The sequence below is a fragment of the Homalodisca vitripennis genome, chromosome 5, assembly GCF_021130785.1.
Source record: "Homalodisca vitripennis isolate AUS2020 chromosome 5, UT_GWSS_2.1, whole genome shotgun sequence".
Classification (NCBI taxonomy): domain Eukaryota; kingdom Metazoa; phylum Arthropoda; class Insecta; order Hemiptera; family Cicadellidae; genus Homalodisca; species Homalodisca vitripennis.
The window spans coordinates 93,459,148-93,475,625 of NC_060211.1; the positions used below are offsets into that span (position 1 = coordinate 93,459,148).

Sequence of the window (16,478 nt, forward strand, 5' to 3'; positions counted from 1 at the left end):
ATATTAGGAATGTTGACAGGAACATGGCCCTCTGAGAAAGCACCTTTTGAAGGTAGGCCTTAGTCGGAGCAGCGAATGTAGACTCTGTGGAGAGGAGGAGGAGTCAGCGGAGCACATTTGGTTGGATTGTCCTGCCATCGTAGAGACTAGGAAAAGATACCTGGGAGCATACCTCCTCAGCCCCAAGGACATCAAAGAACAGGAGCCCTTAAATCTGATTGGTTTTTTGCAAAAGCCTCGGTTTTTGAGGGCACAAATAAAAGTAAGGGAGGCGCAAAGGTCCTTTTAGGACTAAGTGCGGGGACAAAGTGTCCTCTTCCCTCAGAAGGAAAAAAAAAAAAAAAAAAAAAAAAAACCATCCATCAACCCAAGGAGCAAGAAGCCAGAGATTATCGAATGTTACAATGCAACCAAAGGCGCCGTTGACAGTCTTGACCAGATGTGCAATAACATGTCGTGCAGCCGAAAAAAACTAGAAGATGGCCATTGTGCGTTTTTTATGGCATGATTAACATAATGTTAGTCAATTGCTACACACAATTTACGCACATAACATGGTTGCTCAGGGCTCAAAGCCAGTTTCAAGACGTGATTTTGCAAAAGAATTGCACAGGTGAACTCGTCAAGCCTTGGCTTCAACATCGAAATCGCATCACAACTTTGCCAAAGCGTCTACGCGAATCTATCGCCAGCATCCTGGAAGTTGATATTCCTGCTGCCCAAATAGATCCTCAACTTGTCTAGGGAAGAAAGATTTGTGCATTTTGTCCTTCAAAAAAACGACGAATGACCTCCCATTTCTGCCGGCGCTGCTCAAAGGCAATGTGTGTGGCGAACACCAAGGGAAGTGGTGTGTGGACTGCACTTGTTAAGTTTTCAATTGAAAAAAAAAAAACTAATATATTTGATGTAAGTAAGCTTTAATATTAATTTTTTCTCATTAAAACCCTTTTTAATGTAAAATAAAAATGTTTTTATTAATGGTAGTCTCCCTGACGAATGTTTAGCTGTAACGTGTTTTTTACGAACCTTAGCTTTCTAGGGTTAACTGATAAGCTGAAGACTTTGATTTTAGTCTAGTTTTAGACTTAGGATTTCTTCTCTGCCTAAAGTAGTTCATTGTTACTGAAATTGTTTGAGCTATTCAAATAATATTGTGAAATATTGGAGATATATTTCAGAGGTACTTATAAAAAACAGTCTTACTCTCTGACTTAAAAACTCCATCTTTAAACTTAAATCTAAAATGGAATATCTTTCAGTGACTATAAATTATCTCAGGATTGTTTGGAATGCCTTTTAAAAAGAATATCCTCATGATGTCCTTGTTTTTCAAAATGACATTGCGTGCAAAGCGGGTTACAGTTAGTTTTCTATATAATAGTCAACTAACCTTAGGGTCAATGCCCTCTGGATTGATGATGGAGCCATCACGTTCAATGACACCAATACAGGTGGCTCCAGCGCGATGGAGGTATCTCATTGTGTGCAGACCCACATTACCAAAGCCCTGCAGAACCACAAAGTCAATTTATTGTAGACAGCTTCTAAAAACTAAGGAAAAGTAATACATACATATATATATATATATATATTAACCAATTGAATCCCCAGACCAATACATTAATATTAACCCTTTGCGTGCCACGGCGACGATACATCGTCGCCAAAAACCCTTGCGAAAAGTGCCACGGCGACGATGGATCGTCGCCGACTTACTTTGCGAAAAGTGCCAGGCGACGATCCGTCGTCGCCGTCTGTTATCGTAATTTTTAACGCTTTATTTTTCATGAATTCTTTTCACAACCAATATTGTTTTATTTGTTAACTATCCTGCAATAGATAAATAATAGTTCACATAGTACTTTATATTAGTGAAGATAAAAAAAACACAGAATAATAGAAGCAACAACAGCTGGCGGTGATCAACCGGGCGCGTAACATCGTTGACGCGTAAACAACTCGCTACGTATAGTATGCGTAATATCTAAAATAATACGTTCGGTCAAATGGTTGTGTTTACATCGTTTTGAGGTTAGGATCTTTAAAATGATTTTGTTAAATTGATATCTCCCGTGCGTGCGTGCTTGCGTGCGCGTGCGTGCTTGCGTGCGCGCGCGCGCTTGTGTGTGTGTGTGTGTACATATGTTTTGGGAAAATATGAAGACCATATTTTAGATATACTTTAGAACCAAAGGATAAATGTAAGTAATGCATTAATTATTTTTGTTTTAGTGTTGTGTTACCGGTACTGAAAAATGATTTTTTCATTATGTACATAATTTCAAGCATTGTTATGTAACTATAGTAATTATATAAAAAAGTTAACCATTATTTTTTTTCACATTAACAATGTTATAAAGAATATTAAAAAAATTCTTCCCATAGTAAAATTGTTTCTTATTAATTTGTCAAAAAAAATAAAAACTAAAAAATAAAAATTGCTTTATACATTTTTTGGTTTTGACATGCCAAAACTAATATTATTTTATGTTGTTTCATTTGTTTTGTAACATTTTATTGTAATACAATTTTTTACAAACATTTTGATACCTGTTTCATAAAAATAGTATGAAAAATAAAAAAAATATATTGTTTTTCCGGAAGCCCGGTAATACTTCTTATTATTCCCTGGCATTTTTCGCATATGACTTGCAATATAGTTGCTAGTGCATTTCTTTTGTACTAAATTTTTTGCCTTGTGGCATTCAAAGGGTTAATACAAATTTATCAAAAACATTTTATTAACTCTCGCGGTGATAATAGTATCGGCCGCGACGATTATATCGTCCGCCCGGGTGATATCGTCGCGAGCGCTACTATTATGTAAGCGCTTTTTTAAACGCTAATTCCTTCAACAATTCTCGTTGAAATCTAATTTTTCATATAGTGCTGTAATCATCGAATTCTGAAGTTTCTTTTATATCCTCTATGGAATCTAATAGATTGTTTTAACGGTCGATATATCGATGTTTTTCAACCAGTTGTTTTCTGTTGTTGGTGGTGTCTGTTGTTGGTGGTGTCTGCAGTAATGGTGTCTGCTGTGTTATTGTTTTGAATTGTGCTTTTTTTAGTGACAATGGATAACAATTTAGGCTCAGATCAAATCAGAGATGTTTTAGATGATGAAATAAGTGATTTGGAAGATACTAGTGATATAGATGTGCCGGAACTTGATTCAGATGTATCATTAGAGGATTATTCTTCTGGCAGCGGTGAGGAATATGTTCCAAACTTTGAAGACTTAGAATCTTCTGAAGTAGATATTTCTCATCATACTGTAAATAATAGTGATAGTGATGAAGATGATACACCTAATCCAAATAGGCCTATTCAAGAATTTTCCAATCCCATGTGGTTGAGAACTTATACACCAGAAGATGCCATTGATATTGAATCAGAGTTCAAGGTTAGAAATCCTGGTACCAGAAACCTTCCTCCTAGAAACTCAAAACCAATATCATACTTTTCACTGTTTTTCACTAGTGCAGTATTGAATAGTATTGTCAGGGAAACGAACAAATATACCAATAAGACTATCCAGGCTAAAAGAACTTCAAATGAGATGAGAAATGCATCTAGGCTACAGAAATGGATTGACCTGACACTGGATGAACTAAGAAAATATTTTGGAATCCTAATAAACATGGGCCTATTTGGTAAAAAAAATTTAAAAACTTACTGGGATACAAGATTTGAACAAAATGTCCCTTTTTTCTCAAAAATAATGAGCTGCAATAGATTCCAACTAATTAATTCGATGCTTCACCTAACATCACAAGAGACCGTAACGAGAGGACAGCCAGGTTACGATCCCTGGGTCAAAATAAGGTTTTTATTGGAAAGCCTCAATGAAAATATAAAAAAGTATTTTGTTCCCTTTCAGAATTTAAGTATAGATGAGTCTATTGTTGGGATGAAAAATAGATGCGCGTATATTCAGTATCTTCCCAATAAAAGACATTCCAGATATGGAATAAAAAAGTTTGAACTATGTGATAGCCGTTCAAATTACATCTATCACATTGAATTGTACAGTGGCTCAGATTATTTGGAAGATAACTGTGGCCCTTTCACCCAAAAGGTTGTGATTCAACTTCTTGAAAAGTCTGAATTATTAGACAAAGGCTATCACATTTTCCTCAATAATTTTTATACCAAAATTCCACTTGTCGAAGTTTTGAGTCTTCGAAACACTTTTGTTACAGGGACAATTAACAAAAATTCTAAAGGTTTACCTAAATCTATCCTATCAGCAAAGCTTGGAGAAAGAGAGAGTATTTATTTTAGAAAAAAGAAGTTACTTTTGGTCAAGTACCAGCAGAAAAAATCTCGGAAGCCAGTTTTAGTCCTAACATCGGCCTGCCATGCAGAAGATCAGATGGTCACAAGCAAAAAAGGATTGAGATGTATGAAGCCTTTAGTAATACATAAATACAATCAATCTATGGGAACTATTGATGTCAGTGACAAGTCAATATATCATTATTCTTGTACTAGAACTACTCCTAAATACTGGAAAAAACTCTTCATGAACTTCATTGACATCGCTCTGTTCAATGCATTTATTTTGTATTCAAATAATACTGATAGACCAGTTTCAAGGTATGATTTTTTAGTAGAAATAGTCCATGATCTGGTAAACAGTCAAGACAATATTTCCCAAAGAATCCAGCCAGGACCAGGTGGTGATACAGGCCACAAAATTGCTCATCTTGAGGGAAGTCGCCTGCGCCTTTGTGCTGTTTGTGGTCCAACAACCTCCAAAAGAAGCAGATATTGGTGTCCTCAGTGTAATTGTGGTATTCACAAGGAGTGTTTTCCATATTTAGATCACTACCCAAGGCCCCTAAAGCCTGGGAGTAAGAGGATGAGGCCCAACAGTGATTCCGAGTGAAGTTTGCTCAGAAAAAGAGGTGTACATAGTTTCATTATTGTATATATAGATTGAGTTTTTTATGACTTGAGCCATACATGTGTAGTTTTTCTGAATGTACATAAAAAAATTGAACAGAATGGCTATTTCAGATTTTTAATTTTTATTTTACATAATAATACTGGTTGTGAGAATTTGAAAAAACTTTTTTGCAAAAGTAAATTTTAACATTCAGCAGAGTACAATGGATCATCATATTACCGTAAGTTCACTTATAGTATTATTTTCTGATTCCTTAGAATGTACAGAATAAAATGATATGCAACACAATATATTACAATACAGTTTTTGTTGTTTAAAAAATGTTTTATTAACATGCGCACATTTAATCAAAATATACCCATCACCATGGGTAAAAACATGTATCACCCGGAGGGTTAAAGAACTACTGACAATTCCCAGTGATAAAATTATTGTTTTGCAGGATGATAAGAAAACTTAATAGCTTGGTTAATAATTATTCTATAGTTCTGTCTTACATACCAAAATGTCCAAAATGAAATTACTAAAAAGTTATCTGAAGTTTTTCTTGCATTAAAATTACACATACACACATTTATATATCATGAATATATGTGTGAATAGTATGAGACATTTGCATATTTTTCTTCAAAATATACTATCACAAAACAAGAAAATGTATAATGAACCATGTCTGATTGGTTAACATGATAAAAATTAAAACACATTTATGTGTTACTAAATATTTATTTACAACTGCTTAGAATTATAAACATTTGTATTGGTTCCCTTTGACAGAATGTTTATTTTGTCCCCGATAAGGAAAACTTGTCCAAAAATAGTGGCCTTCTGATAAGTACCCAAAGAACATAAAACGCATATTTATCGATAGTTTGGGACCTACTGAATATAATATCTGGTTATTTAACGAAAATAACTATATAAAACATTATTGAACTACGAAACGTCAAAATTAGTGACACCAGCACTAAAAGGGTTAAGCAATAATAATTTTCATATGTCACTTTACTGTCAGTGTATAGGGGCAGACTGATGAGAATAACAGATTTTTGAAAGAGTAGAATGTGGAGTGGGTAAAGTGAATGAAGAGTGAAAGACCTATTAGCCTATCTGTGGTGAAATCGAAGCTGTGCGCGCCAATGTGTGCATTTGTCTGGGCTCACTTGGCTCAGGTCCTCTGCTTGGCAAATGTCGGTGGCACTCAGTAAGTTACGATCCCTTTCACAGCTCCACTCATCGCCTTCCCTACAACCGATTTTGCCAGCTCTCCCTGTGGTTTTTTTAAACACCGTACTGCAATTTCTGGCCTGGGGTAGAGCACACCCTTAATAATACTGTAATCATTTTCTAATCCTTAATGTTATTTTTAGTTATGTAAAGTGTTGTTTTTAATATCACATTTATTATTATTCATTTATAGTGTCCTCTAAATATTTTTTTTATTTAATTATTTAATAAAACACATAATAAATACAATGCAAAAAATCAATCTTAAATTAATAGAATTTAATGTTTTCTTACTTATTCCTTTCTGATTTGTAAAAAATATTACTGCTAGTAATTTAATTTAATCCAATATTTTAAGTTTTATGAAAATGGCCTGTCAGGAAATATGAAGTATTGTGATGTTTCAAAACACATAAAATTAACATAAAGTAAAGTGCATTACTTCTTTTTTATGGGAGATGAATTTAACTGATGGAAGATAATCTGAAACCATGTATCATTTTATCACTTTCAGTTGCGGTCATATAATTTTCTGCTAATTTGTAAAAATACAATACACAGATCAAGAGTTCCCAGAACAATAAGCTGACCTGAACGATGAAAGTCTTGCCACCCCATCCCGGTGTGGTGCCAATCATACTCATGTAGTTGGCCTCCATGATGAAGTTCTCCAGTCCGTGAAACACGCCCCGTCCGGTAGCCGAGATACGACCGTGGATACCCCCCTGGTTGATGGGCTTGCCGGTCACACACGCATGTGCATTGATATCTAAATGACCTATAGACACACATAATGTTTGGTTAATGGAAGTTACATACCATACATGAACCATTTAGATCACAGATTGTTCTGTAGTCCAGAACAGAACTAATCTTGATAATACATACCGATAGTCTTGGCGTATGTGTCTGCTATCCAAGACATCTCACGTTCTCCGGTGCCCATGTCAGGAGCTGGTACGTCCACACCAGGTCCTACAAACAGTATACAGTGTATATTACACAATCACATAGTTTACTATTGATTTAAAAATCTAATTTTTAAAGTATAGTAGTATTTTTAATATTTAGTTGCATGTAATGAGATTAAAAGAAATTCTAAGTAGTATATTGAAGATACTGCCAGTTGGAAGTTAAAGTGTCAACATTGCATAGTATATTTGTAGCGTGTTTAGTATATTGCATTGTTTTGTAGTTTCACCCACATTAATGAATACATTACTCTATTTTTGAGAATGGGTTGGTCAAAGGGAAGTCTAATTAAAAATATTTTATTTGGAAATATTAGTTGAAAACTGCTCAAGTCCTGAACTGCCAGACAGGCTGTGCCTTCCAGGCCAGAGCCATAGTGGCTTGAGTTTTATTAGCCGTTCTATCTGCCTGTAACCTTGATCCTGTCGTTTCCTGAGTCTACATGATGTCTCTAGCCCCTACCTTTCTACCATCCTCTTTCTTGACTTCCTAATTGGGAATTGACTTGTTCCTAAAATTAAACATTTGAGTGAGGACCTTCCTTGCTCATACCTGATAGAATATGGGATCTCCAATTGATACCAGCAATTTGAAGATCTGTTTCCCTTTCAGCATCTTATTCTAATAAAATAACTACTTTTTATAAAATGTTACTGTCATGTTGTATGAATTTCTCCCACAAAGTATATATGTGTTTCCTATAAAATGACTGTTACTTCTCTTTATAAACTCTAGAATAATTTTAGATATTTTTGTATATAAGAATTGTTGGAATATTCAAGTATATTTTAAAGCATTGTTTTAATTTTTTAGGAGTAAATTCTGAGTTTTAAACCAGATTTGAATAGATTAGTTTAGTGCATGAAAGTGTTTTTATTTAAATAAACATAAGACGTATGAATTATTTACAAAAATGTAATAGTTACATCATTTTATTATAGAAAATTAGTTTTTATTTGCTCAATAACTTAAGAGCCCAGTTATAGGAAAATCTAAATTTAATAGTTTCAGTTACAACAACCTACACAGATATTTTATTATTTTAACATTCTAATTTAAATATGTATAATATAATCAGAAAAGCGTTATAATATGATACATTCGCTACCACTGCACAGGTTACAAAAACTGACTATGCTGTGAAGCACAACAATAGATACTGTGCTGCTTGGGAGCACAAGTATTAAGATCTGCAAAGGAATATCAACCTTAATGGGTTTTCTAACTTCTACAAGTTTATATCTAGAACACCATCAGAGTCTAAACACTGTCTCCTACCAATGAAGCCTTTCTTGGCCAGCTCTAGGGTGAACCGGCGAGTGATCCTCTCCAGCTCATGTTCACTGTAGTCTTTGGGGTTGATCTTGACCCCTGCCTTGGCGCCACCAAAGGGAACGTCCACACATGCACACTTGAATGTCATCAGGGCTGACAGTGCTTTTACCTCATCCCTGGTTACTTCCTCAGAGAAACGGATACCTGGAATACAACAGATCATCTTAGCAGTGGAAGACCGTGTTATATCAATTTTGGTTTTTATGAGAAGCAAGTTGTCTAGTGGAAATTTCACTCCACAGATTTATTCTGTAGCAGTGCAAATGTCGAGTTTATAATATACAAATATTAAGTCAACTGACAGATGCATGGTATTTTGATCACAGAATGAAGTAATTATTTTTATGAATTTTATTATGTATTGTAAACTAACTAAACCAACATACATCTATAGTTCAAGCGGGTTGTACAGGTGCAATCAAAGAGGTTCTTATCAATGGCAATCCTGGTTGAGACAGCGATTGGAGAATTGTGTTTTCAAGATCGAAAACATAAAACACTTGTTTAATTAGGAAGAACCATCAAGGCCACAATGCCTTAATAAAAGCCAACCGAACACAAAGCCTGGCAATTAAAAAAAGAAGCATAAATAAACCAACATTGAGTATTGGATTAAACATGGTTTTCAACATTAAAATAAAAAAATTCATTTCTTTTTTAGACTGCAAAGACATCAATGTACTCATATCATATGAAGTGGAGCATGGAACAGTGTATTGGACATATGTGAGAAGTTTAAACAAACTTGAGGTTGAAGACAATTGAATTATCTATAGAATATAATTTTAATGTGTTGAGAACTTTTTACACAAACATATTCCATCCAAAAGGGTTGTAAATGCTTTCAAGATAATTATTCTATTTGGTAGCATGCATAACAAACCAGACTGGAACTGTCTGAGTTAAATTACAATTACACTGTAATTACGGCAGTTTACCTTTCCATTTAAATGAAATATTGCCTCGTCGCTAAACACTATGCGCGATACAAAATGTTCATCGTCCATCATCTTATCAAGAACCAAGTTACAAAACTCCACGCGTTGTTATTTATCACCCTCACGAAGAGCTTGCAGTATCTGAAGTCTGTATCCTTTCATGCGTAATCGTCGACGCAACACATGCCAGACGGACATTAGACATAGGAGGCATTTTGAGCTGTTGAGCAGCGCAGCGAACAGATTTCTGAGGGCTGCGTGTGAAACAATGGCGAACGCGCTCCACGTCTTCATCGGACACTCTGGGACGGCCCGGTGACTTGCTTTTACACAGACAACCTGTTTCTTGAAATTGTGCATACCATCGTCTAATGCTCTGTGATGTAGGAGGATCAACACCATACTTATTAAGAAAGTCACGCTGAACAGTTATTACAAACTCACACTGCGAAAAATGTAGAACACAAAACGCTTTTTGTGGTGCAGACACCATTTTCACTAGAAATGAAGTAGGCATTCACTCAAGCGCGCTGCTGCTACTTAGTGGGAACCATGTAAAACTTTAAAAGATATTCTTTTCAACAGTATGTTGTTGGCGCATTTAGCTCAAAAAACAGAATAGTTATGATTTTATTAAATCGGATGATTCTTTTTGATACACCCTGTATGATAAACTTTATCTGATAATGTGAACACTGTTCAATATAGAACAGAATCTCTGTATTGTCATTTATACATTGCATTAGACAACATGAATAAAAGTAATTTTATATAAGATCATGCACCATTTAAAAGTTATTACAAACAGTACATTTGTAATTTTAAAAATTTAGTATGGGTATAATTGTTATTGTTGCGACACAATTTTCATAAACCAGTAACAGTTTAAAATGTAACAATATAAATAAAAATATAACAATATAAATAGCAAAGAATTAAACTATAAAACGATTAACAACTGCTTAGGTAACGGCATCAACAAGGTTAAAATTTGTGGAAAACAGGGAATAAAATGCCTTACTTATAACCTAGCTTAGCTGCAAATGTTTTTAATTTTGAGCTTCTAAAAGTTTGAAGTAATTTATTGAAACACTTGATTTGTAAATAAATATGGCTAACTAATGTTTTTGAAGGTGCAATAATATCGTGAGCTAGTCTAGTATCACAATCATTCATTTCTTCCAAGAAGCTTAAGTTATTCATGTTTTCCCTCACATGTAATAAATTTTGAAACAAAACAATGCTGGGAACTGTCACTATATTATAATCAACAAAGCACTGTTTACAATCATCGGTAAACAACAATCGGTAAATCAACAATAAAGACAAGATGTTATATCATTTGATTTAACATTTTTTTTCTCAACTTTTCCTTTACAGTACAATAATAATAATTCTTGGATATATCTCTAACAAGCAGCTAATTAATCTGAACTATGAGTACAAGTGTGTAACCTTAAAGATAAACAAAACCAACAAGATAGTATCCCTTAACTTATGGCTTACTCAGAAAACTGTTACTAAAAATACTTGAATTCTGTTTTAAATGTGATCATACTGACCAATTTTGTATTTTTATTTCCTTTTTACACTTTTGTAACACACGTTTTAACATTCTTATTGTAATACAAGCATCACAAATATAAAAACCCTGATATGAACTTATGTATTATCAAGTAAAAAAAAGTAAATTTATGTGGGGTGTGAGGCAGTTGACCAACACGCATGATACTAAACATAATGATCCTAATAAACTTATTAGCATGGCTATCTCATAATAGACAGTGCACATGGAATTGATGATAGCGGTGAGTTTCTAAAACTTTTGACAATTCAATCAACACACACTTTCTGACCCAATGCTATTGTACTGCCTTTAATAAATTTACACTTGAATGGCAGTAGTCTATGGTTTTTACTTTAATTAAAAGTTGGAAGTTAATTATAAGTTATTACAATTTTCTTTTAAGTTAAAATATCACATTTTATACTTTTAAAACTTCATGGCAGTAAACATATTTTTCCTATACCACAATTTAAAAAATTTCCATTGCTTCAATATTTTATAAGAAATAATACAAAAGTAAAATGATTATAGAAATTTTTTTCATCTATTGCAGACACACCCATTAGTCGTTAGATAAGCTAGTTGGGAAATAAATGCAGATAATGAGAAAATTATGCAATAAATGGATAAAAAATAAGGCACAAAAGGTCATAAAATGCTTATCAAGAAGACAAATAAAAACAATTTACAGCTGATAAGTGTCACGCCCCTTGATATCAAAGTTTAATGAAGTGTAACTTTACTCATGACTTTCACAATCAAACTGATTTGTAACAAAAAAGTCTTTAAAAAGGCTGTAATACTAATATCTTTAAGCTGATAAGTTATAATTGTATAATTAGTATCATTGTTTCCGGTATTCATATATTAATGAATATAAAATCAAATCTAGGTTATTAATTTAGAAATATCATTGACAGTACTTGAGATTTGGCATAGTATTAACAACAGAGTATTTCATAGAATGATTTGAATTATACTTTGTCTATTAATAGTATATACTGAGGTGGTACATAGATAGTTTCATTGATACACTCATACGCATAATTACAATATTTAATTTGACATAGCAACTATTATATCCATCCAAACCACCAAACAATGCATTGACGAAAAGGAAGCCTTTATATGCTGGACAAAAGCTAAAAAACCTTTTTCCAACAAACACCCTAAACTAAGTGGAAGAAGACTATAAGAACTCAAACATACTTATATCTTGAATGGAATTTACAAAAACCAAGTGGTCAATGGACTTTACAATTCCCGACTTCTAGAGATTGTGACACACTCACTTTTCTACACAAATAACAACCTTGTATTGCCATTTATATTATTAATGAAATGTAAATAAAGAATTGATTGACTGATAATTCTATTACAAAATATATTTAAAACTATAACAAATTAATATTTTAATTACATTTTGTGATACATAATCGTGGCATTTTGAGACCCTTAGATTATTATTCACCCAACATAAAATTTCAGCTTTAATAGGGATTTGCTTATTAAAAGTACAATAATTGTTTATCAAGGATTTTCCTCCTTAGAAGTTTAGTTCAATTTCTGAAAATAGTACACTATGGTTTAATATACTGTACCTGGATATTTATAGTATCAGTGTATAGAGAACTTGTACAAGTTATAATTCAATTGAGATTAAATCTAATTTTGCTATTTAAATAACAACAAATTTGGGTCGGCAAGATTATTTTCACATTATTTTTGGACTTTCTTAGTTTGTATACTTTGAAACCTGTCTGCATAATCGTATTCATAAATGTTTAAAAACATTGCTCAAAAATCCATTTTGACAAAATAGTCAAAGATTTAAGATAATGTATTACTACATGAAGTTACTACATGTATTTCATGAAGTTAACTTCCTAATAATATAAAAAAATAATACTAAATTTAAGCGATTCATTCCATTAAAAAAATTTTTTTGTTGAGTGAGACAGGTGGTGTTTATTTACTTTTATTTAAAAATTTGTCTGAAGTCATACTCTTTCTTATCAGAGCTCAAATAAAAACCTGTACATGCATGCACAGACCTACTGGGCTTATGTATTACAAGCTAAATAAATATTTCTGTCATCACACTGCTTGTATTAGTCTAGTAATTGTATGTTGGCTCTTTCGATGATCTGTTGAATAAGCTTATTTCAATTTTTATATCCATTTTCTATGTTTGTGCTTTGTCACATTTGGTCTGTTATTTTAATACGTTTGTACTTATACCAACAAACTTTTTAAAAACTGGATGAATTTGGGTATCAAATGGCTATTTTAAAGAACCATGTCTTTTCACACCATAACCCCAAATTTGATTTCTGTTCTAAACATTCATAAAACAAATATTTAAAAAAACTTTTTGTACATTAATAGTTTTTATTTCATTGTGAATGGAAGTACAAAACAATTAAATATTGTTTTATTGTGCACATAACAACAGAGTAATAGTATATGGAGTGTTTTTTAATTTATAAAACAATTTGTAATTTCCATAATATGTCACATTGTTTAAAATATAACCTAGACATAGAGAGAATTATTAAATTTGTCCAAACACAAGTCTAATGTTTTAGTGCAATTAGTCAGACTAGCTGTAACCTTGAGGAAACAGTAAACCAGTGGCTGTCTATTAATGTCATTATCAAACAAACTGTACGCTATAACAATAATGTTGAGCCAATAATGAAAACAGTCTGGAACAGTAGTTACAGTGGCCTTGCTCAAAGCTCACTGGTGAATCTATTTTTAGCAGTGAAATCAACAGGAATTGTCTGTATATTGGTTCCTTTCAACTTTGATGAAGAAATCAACAATATTTAAAGCAATATCTCTACTGCACTCCATTGAGCTTTTAAAACAACAATTTTTATACACTTATATAGATAACAATGAGAACTTTCTAGCAAAGAAGCCCAGTCTGTGAACATTTTGAAGAACAAACCCATTGTGATAATTGTAGCATTGAAATTCAATATTCTTTCTCACTAATATTATTTAACTTATAAATTATCCAACTTTTAAAGTAGTTAATAAGAATCAAATACCACTGAACATGTCATAACAATGTCTTTGAATTACATAACAAACATACAGAGTAATGCAGTTGCTATAATACAGTATAGTACTATTTGAATCTTACAAATTATATAAGCAATAGAGTAAAAGCCATATTAGACAATTTTAAAAATATCTTGACACAGATGCAGTTTTATAGAAGCCTTGCCAAATATTCAAGACAGTTAAAAATTATTTGATGAGTTACTGATCGCAGAATCATTTATTCTATTTGGAATGACGTATTTGTCAGAAAATTATTAACACCAACAATCTCTGTCTCTGACCACTTTACACACAATTGATAACTTATATCACATTTGGAAAATATGTATATCTGATTAGTAAAATTATTGCAGATTTGTTAATAAAGTAGTAAAAAATGGGTTTCTTTTTATAGTCTTATTTCATTAAGGCCTTTCATTGTAAGCAACAAGTAATTAATTCTATTAAAATACAATATAACAGTGCTCCATAGAACATGTTGCTTATTAAACTTTGCTAAGGATGAAATCAGGGACAATACATCATAGAACTCGATCTAGTCTATGTAGAAATAGTCTCATAATGCAAAATTTTCGATTTATGCTCGAGATATCCTGCAAATGGATAAACATACAGACAGAAGGGAAATTATCAGTTCCCTGAGTGATAGACTTGACTCAGCTGAATCCCATAAAGGGACATACACTAAAATCAAAATCAATATTTCCTTTATAGAAATGAATAATCATACAAAATTGTAAGTTTATAGCTTAATTGTGTCAACCATGAAATCCTACAATGTAAGTTATCAAGCACTGGGATAAAATATACAGAATTAGGGTGATTTATTTTGTACTATCCAGAAAACCAAGAATAATAAAAAAAATTATAAAGAAAACTGGAGTAGCCTTGAATATGGTGTACCACAGGGTTCACTCTTGGACCCTCCTTTTGATAATACAGTACATGCAAATAACTTGGTTGATAGAACATAAATGGAGATTTACCAGTATGCTGATAACACAACATTGATTTTCAAGGCTGAATGTGCTACCTTAATTAAACACATTGTATAGAAAGAACTTGATTGTTTGAGGGATTGGTTCTCTGTCGATGGGCTCTCCATGAATATGTCTAAGACCCAAGTAATTGAATTTAAAAGAGTGAATTCTAATACTAACAATATCAAGTCTATATACTGTAATGGAATTGAAATATATTAGTCCAAGAAATAGTAAAATTCTTTGGTATTGAAATCGGTCATAAATTAAATTGCCATTGACATATTTCACAATTTAACAAAAACACTATCTTCCATAATTTCTTTTTATCAAAGCATAATATACAACATTAAACACTCAATTTGATGTTTACCATGCTTAATCCTCCTTATATGAATTGAAGTGGTTTATTAGTATGGGGTATGTCTAGACATGCTGATAATGTTTTTATCCTGCAAAAGAATGCTGAAAATTCTGGCATGCATACCTCCATGTGCCCATTGCAAAACCAGTTTCATTAATTTAAAAATTTTAGTGACTTTAGAGTCACTATATCTTGGAGATAGCAAATTCAGTAGTCTAAACCTGACACATTTATGGAAAATCAAACAGTCCACAGTCATAACACAAAACTTAAACATGCTATAAAATCTGTACATCATAGACTAACTTTGAACGTTCGCCTCAGTACTAAGGCGGAAAAGGTACAACAACTTACCTATTAATCTCAGAGATATTACTAAATTCAGAAAAATCTATGCCAGTGGCTTGAGCGAGGAGCATTCTATTCTTTAACAGATAATTAATAGACTAATATGTTTCAATTGCTGTTTTATTTATTACATTTATTGTATGTATTTTACATTTTTTAATTTATTGTTCTATTGTATTGTTATTTATTTCTAATGCATCATATTTTAAAATTGTTGTTTGATTTATTTATTGTTATTTGACGTTAATCAATATTAATTGTTATTTGATTTTAATCTATATTTTAAGAATTGTATTGTAGTTGTCTTTTAAGTGTCATCACAAATCACCTGTCATAAAATTATGATGTTAAATTGTGATGCTTAAGAATAAATAAAAACACACTTAGGTCATTTCACTACAGCTGACTCTTAGCATGGCTTTATATGTTGAAATATTTTAACAGTTAAAGTGTTTATAATAATAATTTGCATATAATTATGTCTACAGCACAGCATAGGGTTAGCACTTATGATGTACATATCCTTGTGTTTTCTGCTCAAAGTGAAAATATACTTTCATGCTTGATATCTAAGGTAAATCAAAATGCTTTGACTAATTTATTTTAGACATCAGGCCAGATTTCCTATGCTAAAAGGGAAACAGGGTGAAAAACTTGTCTCCTGATAAAAATTATACAAAAAGTGTCCTACTGACAAAAAAACAAAGGATAAGAGTAACATCGGACTAGGCAGGAGGTCTCAACTCCGGGCCCA

The 16,478-nt window shown here is 32.4% G+C and overlaps 1 protein-coding gene across 1 annotated transcript in view; it reads right to left on the reverse strand.

Annotated features, from left to right (window-relative positions):
* Positions 1 to 16,478, reverse strand: part of LOC124362532 (glutamate dehydrogenase, mitochondrial-like) — a 44,607-nt gene that overhangs the window by 14,880 nt on the left and 13,249 nt on the right. Inside the window, exons 2-5 of the mRNA XM_046817122.1 lie at positions 8,396 to 8,596; positions 7,034 to 7,120; positions 6,736 to 6,923; positions 1,394 to 1,510 (exon numbers count right to left, since the gene is read on the reverse strand). Of these exons, the coding sequence (XP_046673078.1) occupies positions 1,394 to 1,510; positions 6,736 to 6,923; positions 7,034 to 7,120; positions 8,396 to 8,596 (593 nt within the window). The remainder of the gene's footprint in view (positions 1 to 1,393; positions 1,511 to 6,735; positions 6,924 to 7,033; positions 7,121 to 8,395; positions 8,597 to 16,478) is intronic.